General features: G+C 36.6%; 1 protein-coding gene across 1 annotated transcript in view; it reads left to right on the top strand.

The window, feature by feature from the left end:
• Positions 1-23,016, top strand: part of tbc1d32 (TBC1 domain family, member 32) — a 69,898-nt gene that overhangs the window by 26,510 nt on the left and 20,372 nt on the right. The window contains exons 24-31 of the mRNA XM_036582093.1: positions 9,388-9,510; positions 9,830-9,938; positions 10,781-10,874; positions 11,671-11,796; positions 15,642-15,725; positions 16,819-16,888; positions 18,624-18,739; positions 21,204-21,358. Of these exons, the coding sequence (XP_036437986.1) occupies positions 9,388-9,510; positions 9,830-9,938; positions 10,781-10,874; positions 11,671-11,796; positions 15,642-15,725; positions 16,819-16,888; positions 18,624-18,739; positions 21,204-21,358 (877 nt within the window). The remainder of the gene's footprint in view (positions 1-9,387; positions 9,511-9,829; positions 9,939-10,780; positions 10,875-11,670; positions 11,797-15,641; positions 15,726-16,818; positions 16,889-18,623; positions 18,740-21,203; positions 21,359-23,016) is intronic.

Below are 23,016 nucleotides of genomic sequence, written 5' to 3'. Positions count from 1 at the left end.
TTCTGTGCTATGATTATACTGAATTACTGCCAGACAAGAGGAATGTCAGATTAGGAGGAGGATCGGCCTCAGAGAGGATGTAAAACTGACCAGTGTTCATCCAACCATTAAAATGAGTATGGGGAAAAATCCATTCACTGAAGTATCTGCTGCAGGCAAAGCTCATATTTCTGCTTCTGCTGCAATTAGATCCACTGCAGAGCTTATTTATATTAATAAGGGGTATATCAATGTTTTTATTATGAGTGTGGTATACCATAGTCCCTCACTTTATTGCTTCATAAACCATGCCATGCCGTAGGTGTCCAAGGCGAACAAAATAGTGAATCGCTGAGCTCAAGATTAAATTTATTTCTACAGCTGCAGACACAGAGATCAAATTATATTTTATGCAGTCGGGAAAAGTTATAGGCATGGAGGCACGTCATGTTAACAGCTTCTAGAGATTTTAAAAGGTAGTAGATTGTACTGTGGAAAAGTTAGAGACCATGCTTTATTTATTCCATTTATTTCAAAGCAGCCTTTAAGTAAATGTTATTCATTTTTCAGGAGACATTTCTGAGGGGTTTAGATATAAAATAATGTATTTGCCCAAGGGAGGAGAAAGTAAAAGGAAAACTAGTGGGGAAAAAACAAGAGTTTCAAAAACTGGAGTTAAAAAAAAAATTATTAAAAAAATTGAGAAATGGGGCTCCTAACAACTGTGCAAGACGATCAAAAGTGTTCCCATCACATAAACAGCATTGAAAGCTTTCATCTTTGAGAGAGAGGAGAAAATCAAGCTCCACTCTTGATTCAGATCTGAAAAAAACAACTCAAAACTACTCTCTTAAAAAAGATGGTGCTTCTAGGGTTCTTAGACGAAAATGATCCCTTTGTGTGATTAAAAGGTTTGTTGCATCATGAAAGAGTTCTTTGGATTGATGGAAAATGTGCGTGAATGTGCTATAGATGGTTTTCTATAGAACCTTTTTGAAAAGGGTTCTATATAGCACTCAAAAGGGTTCTTCTGTTGTTACAAGCTTGAGACCATTTTCAAAAAGGCTCTATATAGAACCATCTACAGCACATTCTCCATCAGTCTGAAGAACCCTTTCATGATGTCAAAGAACTCTTTAATCAAGGGTTTTTAAGTGTTGATGGTTTTATATAGAACTATTTTCTTTACTAAAGAACCCTTGACGCATCTTTTTTTATGAGTGTGTGAGTCTGAAAAGATGTGTAGATGTGTCAAGAAGCCTCACTGAGAAAAGGAAAGCAGAACATTTGCACTAGAAGATGAGAACTGGAATAAGAGAAAATAGACCTCAACATCACTGAATGTGTTTGAGATTACTTGTTTCATAAGATGCAGAAAATCCAACCAACTTCTAAGACTGAACTTCTGGAAGTGTGGAAAAATATCTCTGCAGATTTCTTTTAAAGAGTCTCATGAAAGATAAGGAAGCTCTAATAAAGGCAGAAAGGACACTCTAAATAACATTATCTTTAGTTGTTGCATAGTACTGTGCTCCCTCCTCCCCACTAGCTCATGGCAAAGTATACTATTGTGGATCTTCTCCAGCTCAGTGGATAGAATCCTCACAGCCCTTTTCACATGTGCTCATTTTGCTAAGTGCCTCCCACAATGCAGGCACATGGCATTTCTACAGAGTGTTAATTTGACAGCGAGGGTGTTATGTTCTGAGATCGAAGTTCCTCTGTTGGGTGAGATGCTTAATGAACGTTGTGCGTGTGATGTCTGAATATTAAACGGTGTGCGTGTGTGAGATGTGCTGTGCTTATGTTGCTTTCTTTATTGGTATTGTTTTTTGCAAAACTTTTGTGGGTAACAGCTTATTTAGATGGTCCAGTGTAGATGCTTTTACAGACTGCTGCTTTGCAGTTCTCATTAAATTACATTCAACTAAATGTCTACTAAAGGGGCCCATATCATGGAACACTAAACCATCCTTTAATTTTTTTAATAAAATAGTTGGTGTATTATGTAGACATTGTTAAAGTTTCAGAATGTACCATTCATTTCCCAGTGCATACACTATTAAATGTCAGTATTTTGTTTATACAAGACCTTGGAATCACTTGCCATCTTAACAGTTTGAAATATTTTAGGTACAATAATGTGGCAATAAGAAACTTATACAATGCAGATTTTACAGTGCTATTTATTCATTAATTAACTGTTCGCCAAAAGGTAAAAAAGATGTTTATTTCAGTATTTCAAGAATACTGCAAACAAAAAGTGAATAAAATGATAAATGCTGTAGTCATGTATTTGCATGAAATCTTGAGATTTAATGTCCATTTTTGAAATTCTAGACATTATTTTTATTATAACTTATTTCCTGATGCTATGCAGCTTTCTTAGTCATAGAAAAATTATAATTTCTAAAAATATACAATTTTTTACGGTTCTGTTTGTCTTCTTGGACAAATAATATAATTTTTGTTTATAGCTTCCCAGTGAAGTTTAACTGGATTACCATATTAAAATCATTTCATACACATATCTGCAACCAAATTGGTTTCATATGATTGAAAACATTGATTGCAAACTTTTGAACCGTAATTTTAAACCTTTAAAGTGCAGTGTATATGGAAACTACATGGCAAAGAACAGGACCCAGTTTCCCAAAAGCATCTTAACTAGTAGAAAGAAACTTCACTGTGATGCTCACTCTACTATTTAAGTATCATCAATAACACATTATTGATCCTGCCACTTAACGTTGACATGACCGTGCCATAAATATGTCATGCAGATGTCATATGTTCTCATGTGTTGTCATGACTGATTATGTCCACAAACACAAGTGTCATGTTAACGTTGCCGTTAATTGTCATCATGTGCCATAATGTTTGACGTCATGGTGGCTAACTAGAGTACATTTAACAAAAATTAGCATGTGACATTGCCTGTTATGGCACCAAACATGATGGCATCTGTCATGACAATTAATGGTAATGGTAACACTACACTGTTACATCTCTGAACAAAGTCTGTCATGGCTGCATATGACATCTACAGTGACCTGTTTATGGCATGGTTATGTCAGTGTTTTGTCTCAAGGTTCAAGTAAAGTGTCTACATTTTTGTGCTAAAATGCTTTCGGGAAGCTGTGCCTTTTTGTGTTTATTGTTTTGTTGATTTCATGAAAATGAATGCCTTTACATACAGTATATCTATCTATTAAGCCTACAGTGGTTTAGCCCCGTCTATTCACACTGAAGTTGTAAGGACTATTTCAACCTGGACTACTTTTTGTATAAGGCACAATACATGACAGCCAATGATATTTTATTTACATATAACAATCTTGAGGCACCATAAAAAACAAACAAACAAACAAAAAAAACTGTTTATGCTTTTTTTGAGTTGCTGACACATTGTTTTGCTGTAGTTTTGAGAGAAAGTGTTGGCCTATAATTGAATTTCTTAAAAAAAAAACCAAACAAACAAAAACACATTAATGGTGGAGAGATAGATACAGGACATTGTGAGGCAAAATAGTCCCCAAAGACAGTTATTTCAGACATACTGTAACACAACACAACTGCACAGATGCTCATGGATGTTGTTAAATAAAGAGGCTTTACTGTTTGAAATGTGATCCAAGCTCTAAGTCAAAAAACATGCACAGGTCAGATCCTAAACAATCCAAAAAGACACGAGGAAAAACAGTCAGGCAACCAAGATCAAAAGGGCAAAGGGAAAAATCAGAGTTGAAAGACCAAAACCACTGCCCAGATATACAAAGGGCAAAACAAATGTAGAACGCTTGGTAGTTAAAGCAGTAACTCGCAATTTACTAAGCTAAAAGCCCAGGCTTATATACTAACTGACTAGACTCATGTGACAAGCAAAACAGGTGTAATAGATTAGTATTGAGGTCAGGAAGAGTGTCGATTAGTTGTTGTTGGCTGGTCAGCGGTGATTTCCAAGGGAGTTCTGGGAAGTGTAGTTCTCAGATGCAGAGTAATGCGTGACTCATACTTCTATTTTCCCCTAACATTACAACATTACATTAACTCAGAAGAAACATGTCTAATAAATATAAATAAAGTAATATAAATAAAATGGCTATATTTGTGTTGTAGATATCGTGACGCCTGGTTCCTTCTCTACAGTGAACTATTTCACATCAAATCATTTTAAATGACTTTGTTTACACCTCAAAGGCTTGATTATCCAGTTTAATTTATTCCTTTTTTTTTCTCCTATTCCGTCTTAATTGTTCAAATTAAAAAATAATGTTACACTTTTTTTTTTAAATGTATGGACTCCAGGCCGCAGGCTGCATATGGCACAGCTATGATTGGAGCTGCAGCACACATCTGCCCTGTAGCCATTTTCTTTTGCCTCATGATCACATGAGCTCATATTGTTGTCAGTACATCCTGTTTTCTGTTATTATCTCTATAGTGACCAGTGGTTGTTGTGGTGATATACAGAGTAAGGGTGGATTAGATAGGATGAGAAGTGATGAATCTCACACTTTTTTGTATATGTTAGGTGTGGTTAGTACTTTTAAAACGCTGAACAACTGCATGAATAGATTTAGACCAGACATACAGAGAGACTGTAAACAACAACAACCAGTGTATAGTACCTGCATAAACAAACAGCTGCCTAGGGACAAGTAGCAGGTTCGACATCAGCCCATTGTGACATCAACTTCTTTTGTATTGAAGGGAAATTCCACAGATTTTCCTAAAATTCTACATAATTAAATGCCAATGATTTAAAGTATTATAGTGTTTTGTTGTGAAATCCTCTGTTCTAGAGAAACATACCAAGTTAGAATTGTCATTGTAATTGATTGAAGCCAGATGTCTAAAGTCCTCTAAAAGCTACCTGACAGAAAGCTGTATTTAATGAAATTAATATAAATATGCTGCCTGATGCCTGAGACATTGTTTTGCTGTAGTTTTGAGAGAAAGTGTTGGCCTATAATTGAATTTATTAAAAAAAAAGCAAACAAACAAAAAAACATTAATGGTGGAGAGATAGATACAAGACATTGTGAGGCAAAATAGTCCCAAAGACAGTTATTTCAGACATACTGTAACACAACACAACTGCACAGACGCTCATGGACGTTGTTAAATAAAGAGGCTTTACTGTTTGAAATGTGATCCAAGCTCTAAGTCAAAAAACATGCACTTGTCAGATCCTAAACAATCCAAAAAGACACAAGGAAAAACAGTCAGGCAACCAAGATCAAAAGGGCAAAGGGAAAAATCAGAGTTGAAAGACCAAAACCACTGCCCAGATATACAAAGGGCAAAACAAATGTAGAACGCTTGGTAGTTAAAGCAGTAACTCGCAATTTACTAAGCTAAAAGCCCAGGCTTATATACTAACTGACTAGACTCATGTGACAAGCAAAACAGGTGTAATAGATTAGTATTGAGGTCAGGAAGAGTGTCGATTGGTTGTTGTTGGCTGGTCAGCGGTGATTTCCAAGGGAGTTCTGGGAAGTGTAGTTCTCAGATGCAGAGTAATGCATGACTCATACTTCTATTTTACCCCAACATTACAACATTACATTAACTCAGAAGAAACATGTCTAATAAATATAAATAAAGTAATATAAATAAAATGGCTATATTTGTTTTGTAGACATTGTGATGCCTGGTTCCTTCTCTACAGTGAACTATTTCACATCAAATCATTTTAAATGACTTTGTTTACACCTCAAAGACTTAATTATCTAGTTTAATTTATTTTTGTTTTTTTTCTCCTATTCCGTCTTAATTGTTCAAATTAGCTACACCTTTTTTTTTAAATGTAGCACTGCTGTTTTGCTGGTTCCAAAGTTAAAACTCATCCATAAACCTTAAACAATATCGTGATACATATTGTGTATTGTGATGTTATATTTTTACTGTCTCATCTAGATTGTCTTTAGTAATAGAGGAGTTTAGGCACAACAGTGAGAGATTTTCTCACCTTATTTTTTTGTGTTGACGATGGTTTTATATGCAGTACAGAGCAGCGTGCAGTAAGTACATCAGATAATGAAACAGCTACAGAATGCTGAGATAAACTCTGTCTTTTATAGACCTTCAAATTCATTCAAATCATCAGAATATGAAATATGTCGCCTTATTCATATGGAAGCTCCAGCCTGATAAAGGGATTGCAGTGTTGGATCCTCCACTGTGTATCTGTCTGAATGACTGAATGTGCCATCACACCGAATACACTGTATCATTCTCTCAGACATTCCATCATCTCCCTCACAGATATAGTGTACCTCCCACATGCCAATACTATTCTATACTGCACCCTCAAATAGACTTGTTTTTGACACTGTATGTCATACTGTTATCTATAGATGTGGCGCTGACACAATTCAGCCTTCAAGATTGCTGCTACTACTTTTTTAGATGTGCTATACATTTGTACATTTTATAGGTAAGCTGCATATGCGTTTTGTAGATACAGCTAAAACAGTAGTAGCATATATGCTTTTTAGCAATAACGTTCTGGCAGCTAATGTTTACGTCTTGTATTTTCATATCAGTATTTTATTTCAATTCATATCGTATTTATTCTTTTTACTGCATTTGTAGCTTTACAGAAATAAATATTATTTTTCTCTGTAATACTAATCCTTTACATTTTATAAATGTTTATGTATTGGCATCAGCAGATTCTTATATGAAAAAAATCAAATGTTAGCATCAGCCCACGATTCCTGTGTCAGTGCATCGCTGCCTAAAAATGTATTAAGTTCATTGTGCAGCTTCAGACCATTATCAGATTGTTATTAGTTGAGCAGTTTCTTTCTTCTGCAGGTTTGCAGATTGTCTTTATACGCTTCTGACTTTATGATCCTGTTAATGAACGCAAGCTCACCAACACCCCTGTTAGAAATACAGCTGCAGACTGTGAGGTTTCCACCTCTGTGCTTAGCGCAAGTCTGATTGGAATTTTTCTCTGGACACAAAGAGTCTACCTTCTGTTTAATGTTGTGCTAGAAGTGCTTCTTTTTTAGACAGACATTGTTTTGTTTAACCTTTTATGCAGTAACCCAGGGAACTTGTGCACAATGGTGCTATGGTTAAAGTGTCCAGATTTTTGGGGCCACCGTATATTACACTGAGGCCTGAGTTTTATTCTTCTTGTATATCATCACTATTGCAAAAAAATGCATGTCCAAAATCTTTACAGAAGATTTTTTTTTTTAACTTTTTAATGTTTTTAACTGATTTTCAAATTTTGTTTAAAAAACATGGAGATACAGTTTTTTAAGGTGTTGTTGCAACAGCAATATGTCTGGGACATAGTTATATTTATATCTATAAAGTTATAGTTAATTTTGATTTTAGTAGTGAAAGAATGTCCTGCTATGTTATTTGCTTTATTGCAGTGTTATATTCGGTATTGTGTGTGTTGTACCATGCAAGAAATCTGACTGTATGTAGAACATTCTGTTCAGCCTATTTTTGTCTGTCTCTATATGGTAATGTCTGTCACACCTGTCACTTGCCATGTATAGGCTGTGTGTAATCTTGGCATCAGTCCAGCCTATATTAACGTGACCGTCTATTGTTTAACAGGCTGGCTAAATGTCTGGGTATCTACGCGCAGGAAATGGTTTGAAGAGGGTTTGGATTCTTGAGTAGCTACAACAACAATAACACTAAATTTAAATTATATAGAGCCTTCTCTAAAAGCTTGGTGTGCTTAACAAACATTAGATAAAAAACAAAGGAAAATACCGTATCACTGTTATTGCACTTTACAGGAGAAGGAAAAAACATACTTCACTTTTAATATAAGTCAATGGAACCAGACTTTTAGAAGTCATTTATCATGAAATTTACACAAAATGTAAAGTAAACAAGGTTTTGTTCCAACAGCAGTAATATGTTACAATAAACGCACAAGTAAACGCACGTAAAATATTAAAAATGATAGTAAATAGAAGTGAAATAATAAAATGCATATGAAATGAGAAACAACAAGCATAAAAAAGAGCAAAGATACATAATAAGAAATAAAAATATATGAATTAACATTCAATAAGAATAAAAATTACAAGTAAGGGCAAATTAGCAACAGTATGCATCTCTAAAAGGTGAGTTTTAAGATGAGATTTAAGAAAGTTCAGACTGTCTGCTGCTTAGATGTTATCAGTGAGCTGATTCCATAGGCATGGAGCAGCAGAGGAGAATGCTCAGTCACTTAAAGCACAGTGACTTGTCTTTGGACCACAAGCACATCACAAAATAAAACAAGCAAAATTAAAGAAGCAAACATTCAACTAGGCTGATTGAATACATGGGGTAATGGGGAAAATTACGGTATTTGATTTTTGGCTAAACTACTGCTCTAACCCCACTGAGACACATATGTTAACCTAATTCAGTAGGCGTTTGGAGATATTGATAATGAGGGTCATCAGAAGGGCTATTCATATCTATACGAATGGCACATGCATTCATGCCATTCATTTCTCAGGATGGCATCTGGCCTGAGCTTTATTGTAGAACTTGTTGAGCCTGATTGGAAAGGCAACAGGAGAGAAGATGCGTAGAGCACTGGAGTTCTGACAGTGTGTTAGTGCAAGATGAAAGATCATCCGCCCTCTGTCTTTAGAGAGAGCCACGTTGCTGCCAAATATGCAAAACCAACTAATTACAAACTCTTACTTTTAGAGGGAGACTTCCTGTTTACAGGAACACAGTTTTCATGCTCAGCTGCTGAGTGTTTATTTGATTTAGCTGAGATTATGCATCTGATGCATTCAAACATGAGTTAAAATCACACTCTTTTATTGGCTGTTTAAATGTAGCAGGCCTGAAAAGTTCAAGGTGTTTAAAACACTGCACCTTTACAAGCTTTCATTAGGCTTATGTTACTTTGAGGAGGGATTTCAGTCATGAACAAAAGTTGATTGATTTACCTTTTAAACACAGAGAATGCGTCATTTGCTGTCAAAATAGCAATAAATTACACCATAATATATCTTCCTGAGCGCATCACAGGTAATATTAGTATTTTTGTCCTGGCCAATTTTTTAATTTTTTGACCCCCTCCCCATTAAATTTGCTTCTGTTCTCACACGAGCCCTCCTGACAATTTTCAGAGAATCGTAAGTTTTGTGCGGCTTCTTTTCACGTTTAACCCCTTTCCAATCAATTACCGTTAAATTCCTGCACACAAAAGCATAAACTTTTAGTACTACATATTGTTGTTAGATGTATGTGATCTTTAAGTTATGAATCCCTTTTTCCAAATTGAATGCGTCTTCTCAAAGTCTTTGGTATTCCCTGCACCATCAAGTTTCCATCTGCATATGGGGAAGTAATGTAGCTCTTTTCTTCTGGTCTTCTTTTGATGCTTCCCAATTCTCACTTTCTCCTCTCCTCCAGACTCTTAAGTGTAATGTGCTGTAACTTGGACTCTCTCCTGCTGCTGGAGTCTCAGTACAAGCTCTCTGACATTTTGCTGCAGAGTCAGAAGGACAATGCCATAGAGTCTTCCTCTGGTGAAGGGTACGTGCTTCTTCCTGACACAGTTTAGTCCTCTTGGAGGATAGATGATCTGGCACAACACACTGAGGTGGTGTCAGCTTAAAAGGAGTGCCAGCTACTGCTCACAGTAATAAAGTCAAATAAAAATGATAAAATTCTGTCATTCTCTGATAAAAGGACAGGTTTTTGTTGCTAAATTAGAGAGATGGGATAACACGAGGGAAATGTTCATGTGGAATTTTTGTAATTTTATATGTTTCAACGTGGGATTATATTATACGTTTATGAGATAGTTGAGCTAGTTTTTATGACATGTTATTCTTAACGTACTTTTCCTTAGAGAGTTCATCATTGATGGCCTGTCTGTGGAGAGAAACCACCTGCTGGTTCGGATGAATGCAATTGGTGGGCCTTCTGAAAGGAGACTTCCGCCCAGAGCTCTGCAGAAGGTCAGCTTCATTTTTATTTCTGTAGTCTCTAGATGCACAATTTAATACCCTTCCTAATTTAAACACACCTTATTCAACTCATCAGATTAAACAGTCATTTATGAACTGGAGAAGATGCTAAAACATGCAGTGTGCCTCTGTGGGATTGAGGTTGTGACTTGTGATGGGCCCTATTTGAGCTAGGCACTGTAATTTACAAGATTTGTGATTTTACTCCAGTATGAATACACTGTATATAATTTTTACAGTCAGACAGTAATGATTGTGGAGTGATTTTAATCCAGTATGAATCTGCAGTGTGTGAAGTTTTTACAGTCTGACAGTAATCATTATAGAGTGATTTTGGTCCAGTATGAATCTGCAGTGTGTGAAGTTTTTACAGTCTGACAGTAATCATTATAGAGTGATTTTGGTCCAGTATGAATCTGCAGTGTGTGTAGTTTTTATGGTTTGACAGTAATCATTATAGAGTGATTTTGATCCAGTATGAATCTGCAGTGTTTGTAGTTTTTATAGTTTGACAGTAATGATTGTGGAGTGATTTTAATCCAGTATTAATCTGCAGTGTGTGTAGTTTTTTTAGTTTGACAGTAATGATTGTGGAGTGATTTTACTCCAGTATGCATCTGCAGTGTTTGTAGTTCTTACAGTCTGACAGTAATAATTGTGGATGTATTTTAATCCAGTATGAATCTGCATTGTGTGTCGTCTATGATCGTCTCATTGTCTGTGATGTCTGTGATAGTTCCTGTATCATTTGCTGTTGTTTTTCAACCATTTTCTTGCAACTTAAAATGTATTTGATTTTATATTTTAAGAAATATGAGTCGTTCTTGTTTCAGGGGTCTGATCCATACCCATGGCCAATGTTCTCATCTTACCCTCTGCCCAACTGTTACATCCCTGATGTACCAAAGCCATCGCGGACTAAACAAGGTAAGAAGCTGGTTTAAATTTTTTAACACTACTTTCTGTACACCTTTTTCTAGTGTTTTCCTGTATTTGTGAAGATTTTAATACATCATAAAAAGCAGAATAGGACAAAAGTTGATTGGAAGTGATGTAATTATTACTCTTATATCTAACATATTTAATTTTGCAGCTTCTTTGTTTCATTCATAGAGTCAATTATATGTACACAATTATTACTCTTTTTGCTCCTGCATATAGAGAAATGAAGAATGCAGATTTCTTTTTTCCTCAGATCTCACCTGAAATGCACTTAATAAAGTATTAATGAAGCATCCTCAGTAAAGTCAATGTAAATGTAGCACTAGCAGGGATTTGCACAGCTGCCATTGTGCCTCAGTGCCTGCGAGAGACTCCTCTATCCGCTCTGCTGTCACGACACTGCATCTTTATTTCAAAGTGACAGGTGTCTCCATGACTACATAACTCAACAGTATAGTGACTCCCAGCTGCCAGCAAAGATGCTTATTTTTGACACAGGCCTCTGCACATTACCGTAAGCCTATTCAGAGATTTAACGACACTGATTTATTCAGGTCTGTCTAGCAAAACATTTGTTTGGTGTGAGTAAAGAGCGTGACATTTCTTGTCATTTCAAAGGTCATGGTTGGCAGATCGTGGGTAGCCTCAGTTTATAAGCCAGCAGCAGGTTTTCACTCATCCAGTAATGGTAAATTCATGAATATGTGAAAACTTAAGTGAAGTGCAAAAAGGTCAGTAATTATGTGTTTTCTCTCCTTTTGACTCTTTTTATTCTCCACAGACTCAGAGATCAGTGCCTTTCTGGCCTCCTCTAAGGAGACAGAGAGAGATGAGAACTGGATGGAGAGCTGCAGGAGACACTACTGCAAAGCCATGACCTCTAAATCCACTGTTCTCACTGGAAATGGTAAGGCTCGACATTTTTACAAACAGTGGAAAAGCTGTGCTTTAGTGTTTCAGTTCAGAGCAATTCAGAGTTTTGAGTTTGTGTACTTACACTGTGTGTGTAAAAGTTTGTAGACACCTGCTCATTCAAACTTTATGAAATCATAGGTATTAAAGTCAACCTGAAATCAGATTTGACCTTTTTTACCTTGTTAGTTCATGTCCCAAACAAAATTCATGTTTTTTCCTGTAGTCTTTGATCGAAGTGTAATGACTTTTCCCGCCTCTTAAACGTCTGATTTATATTTGACAAACATCACTGTGCACCAGCGGAGTTGAAAAGTAATAGAAATCAGCTAGATTTACATTTCCTGAAGAAAATATAGTGCTTGCAAGACTAGAAAAAAACATAAATAATATTTGTGAGGAATGAGTCACAGAATTTAGGTGTAAAACAAATGGTGAAGGAAAGGAAGAAAGAAAAAGAAGAAACAAAGGGAAAGAAAGAAAGGAAAGGAAAGAGAAAGAAAGACAAAAATGAAAGACGGAACAAAGAAAGAAAGGAAAAAGGAAAACAAGAAAGAAAGTAAGAAGGAAAAGAAGGTCAGAAGAAAAAGACAAAAAGGGAAGGAAGAAAAAAGAAAACAAAGAAAAAGATGAAAATCAATGAGCCTATAGCGTGAGGTTTAGAAAACCTTAAATGAGTTTAATGAATAATGGAAAAAAGTGAAACCAGCTGCTTTAAATGCAGGTATAGAAGAAAGAAAAAGGATGGACAAAGAGACGTGAGGAGGTTGGAAAAAACATAAAAAGGCTGGGGAAAAGAAAAAAGACAGAAAGGAAAAAATAATGAAAGAAAAGAGAAGATAGAAAAATAAAGAGAGAATCAAAAGAAAACATTAAAAAAAAAACAATGGAAACAACAAATAACAAATAAACAAGATAATTAGTTCAAACATCATTCCAGGTCATTCCAAAGGGCTCCATCATTCCAGAGAACGCAGTTCCGCTGCTTTACAGCCCAGTGTTGGGCGGGGGCTTTATACCCCTCATATTGACGCTTGGCATTGGGCAGTGTGACCTCAGGTTCATATGTGGCTGCTCCAGAGCACCCCATTCTATTTTCATTGCTTTTCTAAAAAGATGATACAAACTACAGTTGAACACATATGTCAGCAATGGGTGCACCTTCAAGTAAGTGAATTCACTAATCAGAAGCGGTGTCTGGATACTTTTGGACATGTTGGATACTTTTGGTGATGACTGTGCTGATGTCATATCATTTATTAGTGTGGACATAATGTACAACAGTTCTAGTGGCTGTAAAGGCCTTTTCTCCCACACCCTAAAGCATCACTGCTTAACTTGTTTATAACTATTTCATTGTTATTCAGATCACTTAAGGCTGCTCATATTATGTTGACATTTTGAAGTCCGTTAGGTTCCAGATGATTTTGTAACTGAAAGTGTGCCATGTCTGCTAAAGCTTGAGTGGACAATCAATTTCTTTGTAGGTTAATTAAAGGGCTCCTAAGCAATGTGATGCATTTGTGTAGGATACGACAGCTCACTTGGATAACAGCAGGTTTGTTAGTTTATTTATTTAAAATGTGCTGCCATTTGGTGGTGTTGGTGACGCTGAATGCAGTTCCTGTATTTTTAATTCACAGGCCTGTAAAGCGCTTCATTCAGAGATGTATCATGGTCTGGGGCCCAGCGATAGGGTAGCTTTAAAAAGAGCTTTTCAGGAAAAGGTCATTTGCACAGATCTCATCGGTGTCTGTTCATGCTTGCATGGTTTACAGCCTCAAAAGGCTCCTGCTGGTCACAGGGGGACAGTAGCTTGATTAGAGATCTTTCTATAACGAACAAAAAGGAGGAGGAAATGTCTGCTGTCTGTGAATACTCTGAGCAGCAGCACTCCTTTTTTTAAATCTGAATGACCCAGAGAGCATACGCTGGAAAAAGTGAATAGAACTTCAAATGCACCTCATTTCACATGAATAAAATGTATTACTTCAACACAGTTTTTACCAAAAGTAAGAAAATGGAAGGATAATTTAGTGCATCTCCTTTCTTCGGGGTAGGTGGAGTTTGAGGAGGAGCTAGGCAGAACTTAAATTCATTTACTGTGTTAAAATTTAGAATCATTTAATAGAAAATATGAAAGGAACAACATTTTTATGTATGTGGACAAAAGTATGTGGGCACCTGACTGTCACACCTATAGCAGCTTGTTGAACATCCAATTCCAAAACCATGTGCAATAATGTAGAGTTGCCTGCCCTTTGCAGCTATAACAGCCTCCACTCCTCTGAGGCAGCTTTCCACGAAACTTTGAAGTGTGTTTGTGGGAATTTGTGTGGTCAGTTGATGTTGCACAAGACAGCCTGGCTGGCAGTCGACATTCTACTTAATACCAAAGGTGTGTAGTTGAGGTTAGGGCCCTTGGCAGGCCACTGAAGTTCCTCCACACCAAACTTGTTAAACCATGTCTTTATGGAGCTTGCTTTGTGTACAGAGGTACAGTCATGTTGGCACAAAAAAACGGCCTTCCCCAAATTGTTGCCACATACAATTGCTGTATCCTTCACTGGAATTAAGATGCCCAAACACTGATAAACAGCCCCAGGCTATTATCCCCGCTCCATCAAACTTTACTGTTGGCAATAGGTATCTGGTTGGTAGTGTTCTCTTGGCATCTGCCAAACCCATATTCATCCAACAGCCACTAAGTCACTGAGCTCTTCAGCATGACCTCTTCAAATACCAGTGTTCGTGTATGGAGATGGCATGACTATGTGCTTGATTTTATACACCTATTAGCAATGGGTGTGGCTGAAACACCTGAACTCAATAAATAGGAGTGGTTTCCACATACTTTTGGCCACATAGTGTGTATTTAAGGTATTAGAATATTAGATTAACTCAGTATCTTTTGGTAATAATTTTTTTCACCTCTTATTTTGAAAGCAAACTTGTGTTCATTAGATTCTGCTGAGGTTTATGTCTGTTTTTCTCTAAATGATGAATACTAAATCAACTTTTGTGCTAATTGTGGCCCCTGCCAGACAGGAGCTCCAAAGCCACATCCAAGCGCTTCCAAGTGTTTTTCATTATAGTGAAATTCACAATCTGGAATATAGCTTTAGATACCGTGAAGTATTATATTTTCAGAATTGTATGTAATTTTATATATTCATAACCTTTAATATTTAAATTAGTTCTAGTTCTTTTAGATGATTATAGCATCTTGCATCATTATGTTAAATCAATAGCATAAATAAAATGTCGAATTCTATAAAAAAAAAATAAGCCCTTTTTTACAGCTTCAGTTTTCAACAGAGCGTGTCCTAAATTTCAGTTTTAATTTCAGTCATTTCGGTTTGTGGCTTAAAGCTTTTAATGGCTGAGCTCCGGCACATGCTGTTCTGTTAAGCAATCCAGACCACTTTTCTCAGCTGAGGCAGCCTTACTGCCAACTCCTAGGATGTCAGTTAGTGGAAGATCATTTTTATATCTCCTAAACTCTGGAATAGCATTCTAAAGAAAATACCAGGAATACAATTTAAAATGTGTTTTTAAATCCAGAAAAAATTGTTTAATTTCACACACGCTGAAAGCACTGTTTTACTTATTTTTCTGTTTAAAGTACTTTTTTGCTACTAAAATGGAAGTGTGTGCATACGAACTATTATTATTATTATTATTATTATTAGACAAAATATTGAATATGTGGCCATTTTTGCTCTTTGTCACTGGTTATTTAATAAAATCTCTAGCTATGGTTCACATGACTGGCAGTCTGTCAGTGGGCTATAGAGGAATTAGCAGGGTTAGTTAAAGTGTTCTGTACTGTTTCTACAGTGCTGGCTGATCTGCTGGAGAAAGCAGTGCTGCACCTGTCCTCCTCTTCAGCCAACTGCTTCTTCCCTCCTGCAGAATACAAAGGTCAGTGCCAATTAAAAAGGGGAAAAAATTATAAAATGTCTGGTGAGGGTTCATTTTCTCTTTTTCTTCTCCACCACAGCTAGTCTTGGGGGCAAGTCATGAATGCAGCAACTCATAAAAGTTATTTTTTCCCCACTGAATCCTCATTGAAAAACTCCCCCCTTGCTCCAGTTCCTAGTGGAACTGAAATAGAGTTAAGTGTTATATTCGCTTTAAATGTCCCCCTGTTATCTCAGTTAAAAGTTATCTTTAAAGCTCAAAGTATTTCCCCCAGTGTACTGATCATCACCAGAGCACAGACACCACAAAAACACTCTCCTGCCAAATACATCTCTCTCTCTCCTCTTTTCTCTTTTTCTCTTTTCTCTCCTTTTCTTTGTTTCTCTGTCACTGTCTCTTTTTCCTTCCTTCTTTCTCTCTCTCTTTCCCTCTTTCCATCACTGTCTGTCTCTTTCTTGTTTGCTTTTTTCTCTCCCTCTTTCCCTTTCTTTTTACTTTCTCTTTCTTTTTTGATTTGTCACATTTTGTCCTTCTCCTCCCACACCACCCTCTTCTCTCCTCTAGGGTATTTTTTTCCTTTGCTAGGTAATTTGTTTTTACTTTGCTTCTTTTACTGTTCTATTAGTGATAAACATTACCGGGCGGAACTGTGATTTGCCGTTTAGGGGCAGAGTCATTTGCAGAGCATTAAGCCATGTTCTTCTGTCGGTCATGCCTGCAGACATTTAAGGCTGGCTGCGCCGAGAGACGCACATTCATCTGCATTATGTCATTATTACGCTGCTGCCATTGTTCTCATATTAATGAGGATGGAGGAGTGGCCCTATAATCACATCAGCTGCCTCATTTAACTCTCACCAAGGGCATTTAGCCAATTAATCCCTCGCTTAACTATGATGAATGGACGCTGTACAGCTGATCTTGATTGTGGTGTGATGCAGTGTGGCTTTGTGATGGTTATGTATGATATTCCAATACTTTTTACCTCACTGTGTTGCCATTATGAGCCATATTTACCACAATCCATTTAGTACAGATGGTTACGGTAATGATGTAAACGTAAAGTGATATGACTTTATGGTGTCTTTTATAGTGGTGGATCACTATGTAAAGACTCGCAACCTGACATCTGTGGAACAGCTGGGCATCAGCATCTCTCTCAGGTAAGGCATTTAGGGCAGAAGTGTGGGTGCTATCGATGAGCATTTTAAGCTTTTTTTCCTAATCTTCGCTTATCCACAATTTAAACAGTATTTGAATTCCCACAAAAAACATTTCATATTCTGCTGAATGATAACTTGCATAATATATGCTGTGCCTTTTTTCCATATGTTTTCCATATAGAACTCCACTTAGATGTTGCAGTTTTGATATGTGTATGAAGACATATGTGTCCTCATATTCTCTGCAGTTCTGTGTCACACACTCAGTCAGACACACTCGCTATACAGTACTATTCCAGTCAAAAACGATCATTGGGTACAAGTTATTTATTTTTCAAGAGACATTTCTGAGGAGATTAGATATAAGATAATCCTTTTGCATTAGTAAGAAGAAAGTAAAAGGAAAATAAGGAAAAAAACAAGAGAGTTTCCAAAACTGAAGGTGAAAAAAGATAGAAAATTAAAAGACAGACACAGTGGAACTCCTAACAACCGTGCAAGACCTGGTAGACCACCAAAATTGTCCTCATCCGATAAACAGCACTTTCATCTTTGAGACAGAGAGAGAAAATCAAGCTCCACTCTTGCTTCAGATCTAAAAAAATCCTCAAGTAATTCTGTCCATCCTTCTACTGAGAGAAGACAACTCAGTGCTATGGGTCTGAAAGAATGTGTAGCTGTCCTTACTGAGAAAAGGAGAGATGCTGGTGTTCTCTGAACAATAGACTGACCACCCCAGAGTCCAGACCTCAACATCACTGAATGTGTTTGGAATTACTTGGATTGTGCGAAGCAGAAAATGCAGCCAAATTTTAAGACTCAACTTTGGAGGTGTGGAAAAATAAACCTGCAGATTTCTTTGAAAAACTGAAAGCAAGTCCACCATAAAGAATGGAAGCTGTAATAAAGATAAAGAGTGAACACAACATCCAACATCAGTACCTGATCTCACTTATGTTCTTGTGGCTGAATGCTGTCAAATCTGCACACCAATGTTCCACCATCAAGTGTGAAGCCTTCCCAGAAGAGTAGAGGCTGTTACTGCAGCAAAGAGGGACAAACTCCCTATTAATACACTTTATTTTAGGACAGTGTTTTTAAAACATACAAGATAATACATGATTTGGTTAATTTTACAAATGTACTATTCAAATAGTTAAATGCCCAATTAAGTAAATGAATACTTGAATTCAAATACCTGCATATTCATATTACAACAAGCATCCCTACTGGACTCATTCACCCCCAAAAAGGAACATGAGTTGTGTAACTCCACTCTGGTCAATAGAGATAATCAAGAATTCATTCAGATGCACTCCTGCAGTAATCTGGGCCTTTCTGTGGAAATCCAAGACAGTAGTTAAACTTACTATGAACTCAATTAGAAATTGTCTCCACTCCTATCTGCACTTGCACTTAGGTGCACAGCACGGTTGGGAAACTGTAGCTGTCCATTAACCTCTATTTCCTGTGTTCATACCAGGGATTCACAGCGTCTGTATGTGTGAAAGTGTGAGATTTTGTCCAGCGCATCTAATTCTCTCAGTATGGCGGGAATATAATTCTGAACACCTTCTCGCTCTTTCTTGGTCAAGCTGTTGTTGAAGTGTACTACTTCAGTTAGTGTTACGTGAGGAGCGTTTTAAGCATATTTCTCTTGCATTGCGTAGCTCTGCTGAAAAGACTAAGTCGCCTTGGGCAGGGGGTAGATTGATCTCTGTGTGTGTCTTTGCAGGTATGGTTTATTCCTGAAGTTACTGAGGGAGGATTCAGAGCAGGATCTCTGTCTTCTCATCAAACACTGTCAGGAGTTCCTCTCTCAGCAGCGCGTCACACTCCAGTCTGAACTCTGTATCCTTTATAGCTCTAACACTACAGCCGCAGACCGTGGACTGCAATGCAGCCAAGTGCTCTGCTTGCTTTAGCATGGTGTCATACAGTTGTAAGCAAAATTCTATATATAAATTTTTTTTTTTTAAGTGAAAAAAGTGAACACATTATCCATAGAGAACACAATTCTGCACATTTTAATGCAGAATTACTGTTTATTTGAGTTTAACATATTGGGGAAAAAAATAAATATAATGTGGCCTGTGCAAGAGTTTTGGCACACTTTGTGAATCATGCTTATTTTTTCCTAATATGTTCAACTCAGCAAATAAATAAACATTACACACTAAAATCTGCAGAAAACTCAACTGGTAACTTGTAGAGCATGTATTGATTTATATTCACTCAGAACATTACCAAAATGTGTAATTTGACTAGGGGTGTTAGCATTTTGGATTTTGTATTTGACACCATATCTTTTAATTGGGGGAAAACAACAAAAAAAAATGTTTAGCTTACTGTCTTTGTGCAGCGTTTTTTTTTTTTAGTTTTTTTTCTGTAATTCACAGATTTCCAGCTGTCATATTATATTCAAGCGATTAAACGAATTTCCATCAGCTGTGTACTAGAGAATAAAACTCAACGTTACTTTCTTAAAACACTTCTGAGAAATATGGAGCGAGTCTGCAGAGAAATATTTAATGCTGAGCTGCTTCTCTTTGCTGTTTTGTTTAATTTCATGGCAATATTTTACAAGATAAGAGAGCAGAAACAGAACATACTGACTTAAGGGCTCAGGAAATATCCATTAATCAGCTGCTGATTGTTTACACTTAAATGTCACTGTTGTGTTTTTTCTTTGCTAAGATAAAGGAAGGTTTTAATTACTTCATTAGTACTTTGGTACCTGTCGCCTGCTGTCATGGTTCAGAGGAAAGGCAACAGACGCAGACACACGTGATCAGATATATGACTTCATTCTATTCACTTTTACACAGTTTATTTGGTAAAAACATTTACATTATAATTTATCATATTTCTTTTTACCTGCCAAAAATATGTCAACTTCAAGCAAGCGTGCAAACTTCTATGCTTATTTTGTTGATTTCATTCACTTTTGTCAATTGCATTAAGTCTTTTTCATTCACTATGCCAAAAAACACAGAAATGGAAACCTAGCTCAAGTCAAGTCAAGAGGCTTTTATTGTCATTCCATCTGTGTACAAGTACACAGTGGAGCGAAATTATGTTCCTCCAGGAACAAGGTGCAACAAGGAACAAAATAGACAGTACAAAGTGCAAACATGCAGATGTCAGTGTGCAGTACATTAAACTAGAAACAATACAATAAATACGATAATTAAAACAGACATTAGACACAGTAAACAGACAGGACAGTGCAGCACCGACACAGCACTCATTTCTGAACATGAGGTAGTGAGAATAAGGTGCAGAGATATTTAACATGCTGTGTTATGTGAGTAGCTAATGTCATGCTGAAGGAGAAGCACCTACAATATACAAAAAGGAGCAAAGTGAAAGAAAATATAATGCAATAGTAACTGAACATCAGGAGAAATAAAAAAAAATAAAAAAGTTGTAGACATTGTAAAATTTAGCAAGAAATCACAAACTTCAAGCTAAAGTTCTGGATGACAGTATAATTATTTAAACTTATACTTAAGTCTATCTAAATTTTAATAAAAAAACAAATTTTAAGCAGTGGTACTCAAATTCTCTGCAGTGTAATGATATTGTTTAGGGTGGTCACCTTTATGCAGCTAAACTGAAACTTGATTACTAGATTTTTAAAAACATTAATTTAATGTTGCCTTCTTAATAGAGACCTTTGCCCTCTTAGTTTGGTCTCTCTTACAGTAAGAAGCAGAGCCAAATTTTTGCCTATGAACGAATAAGCATAATTTGTTATTGTTCAGTTAAGTCAATAAAAAAAAATTCTGATCACTTGATAACTAATATTATTGATAGGGCTAGTGTAAATTAAATGTTTCCAATGCCGATACTTTCAGTTTGATACTGATTCTTAAATGATACTTTTTTTTGATACCTTAAAATCACTAACTTAAAGTTGGTGTAGCCCAAACCAGAAATGAATGCTGGAAGTGGGTATATTTACTAACAACAACAGATTATTACAGACTAATAAAGAAGCACTAATGTTAATAACATGTACACATATTGTTAGTTAAATAACCAAACTGCAAACATATTGGCTCACTTGCGCTGACAAGAAGTATGTCCTGAAATTTTGTATTGAACAACAGGGAATATTTCAATCAGTAATTCAGTCAGTATCATAAAAGTATTGAATATAAATACCAGTCCCTAATAGTGACAGCCCTAGTATAGTTTTATGATGCACGTAGCACATCGTTTCACAGTTTTCAGCACGTATTGCACGTTATGAAAGTCATAGTGACAGTAAGGAGTTGTGGTGACTGTTCCTTAACCCATGCTGTTTGAGGTTATCTGAGGGGAGGCTACCCAGGCCATGACTGGTTCTCCTCCACCATTTTCCTGCTGATGGGTGGGGACGTGGGCCGCTCCCTCAGTCTGCTGCTGCGCTTCTCTCGCCTGCTGCCCTCGGCTGTCCTCTGGCCAGCCCGACTCTACAGCTCTGTGAGTCCACTCTAAAGCCCCCAAGTTGCACTTACATCATCACTGCAGTTATGCTAGTCAGAGCTGATTGGCTGCTTTCATTTCTGCTTTTGGTCATGCTTTTCTTATTCTGTTCCTGAGCTTTTGCCCTACACTGTTTCTCAACGCTGTGTCTACTTCCCTCTGCCTCATTGTTTTATTCTTTCTCAGATTTCTCCTTCACCTTCCAGCAATATAGGAAAAAACCATTAAGCAACCACATGATGTCTAAAGCACGTCACATTTGCCATTTATCATTTCCATTTTTCATGATCCACTATGTCCCCCTTGTGGTGCAACATGCTGCTATATTTTATGTCCTATTTAATATAGACTGTCTGTCACAGATTTGCAAATAATTTTTATTTTCCAGTTAGGTAAGAAAAAGTTTTTTGTTTTGTTGTTTTTTGACAGCTTTTTGCTTATCATTTGGTATGAAGATCAAACTCTTTTAAAAGGGAAATTCCACAGATTTTTCAAATATTTTCCATAATTCAATAGTTGAGATATAAACAGATTTATTTAGAGTGGTGAAAGGATACATTGCAGAGAAATGGTGTTGATAGGTACTAGAGCTTTAATCGGGCCTGAAATTTTGGTCCTTACCTGAAAACAGTCCAAAAATTTTCTGCCAAGGCCTGACCTGCTCAGACACACAGCATAATGTTTTGAGTCTGAAATTGATCCAATCTGACCCACACCACATCATCTTGCTTTGAGTCTGAAACTGACCGAGGTATAACAAACTTCTGTCCAAAACTGGCCCAAACCAGACCATATCACTATGTTTTGAGAACGAATCTGATCCAAGTATAATAGAATTCTGTCCAAAACTGACCTGATCCAATACACATCATTACATTTTGAACCTCAGGATAAAAAAATTCTGTCCAAAAAATGTCCGTCATGTTTTGAGTTTGCAACTCTGCCGAGTATAGCAAAATTCTGTCCAAAACTGACTTGAAGCGGCCCATCATAACCCAAAGTGCAGAATAGATCATAACAGGACATTTTTTTTTACTATCAGCAATTTTATTTACCATCAAGAAACAGTGAACCTACGTTTAAGTTTTGTATGTAATGTTAATGATGATAAAATAGTGGTAAATTTGAGAAGATTTCATTGGGTACTGTTTTGTCTTACAATGCTTTGGATGTACCCTTCCACCTTGAATACATTGAATGTACTTAGAAAATACATTTGAGGTTAAAAGCTTATCTTAAAGCTATTGTGAAACAATTTCTCAGCCATCAGGCGGCGTGTTCAGAACCATTTTATATAATAGCTTTCTGTGAGGGAGCTTTTAGAGGCGTTAAACTCATCAGACATGTGGTTCCTGTCACCACAGTTCTGACCCGGTGTCTCTAGAATGAAGCATTTCACATCAAACCAAGTTAAGGTGGTTAAGGTCTCAACAATTTAATTAAGCAGTTTTCAGAAATTCAATCAAGCAAATTCAGAAAAATCAGTGGTATTGTCCTTTCGAAGGACATATTGAGACTCTTTCAACCAAAGCTGGTTTAAACACTTGAAAGGTTTGAGTGCTGATGAGTGTGAATATCACAACTCAAAGAACCCTTTACATGTTCTTTGCAAAGAGTTCTTCGCATGGTGAAATAGTTCTTCAGACTGATGGAGA

The sequence above is a fragment of the Colossoma macropomum genome, unplaced genomic scaffold (assembly GCF_904425465.1).
Source record: "Colossoma macropomum unplaced genomic scaffold, Colossoma_macropomum, whole genome shotgun sequence".
In the NCBI taxonomy this organism is placed as follows: domain Eukaryota; kingdom Metazoa; phylum Chordata; class Actinopteri; order Characiformes; family Serrasalmidae; genus Colossoma; species Colossoma macropomum.
The sequence above is the reverse complement of the archived record's forward strand: the minus strand, read 5'-3'. Positions and strand labels throughout refer to the sequence as shown.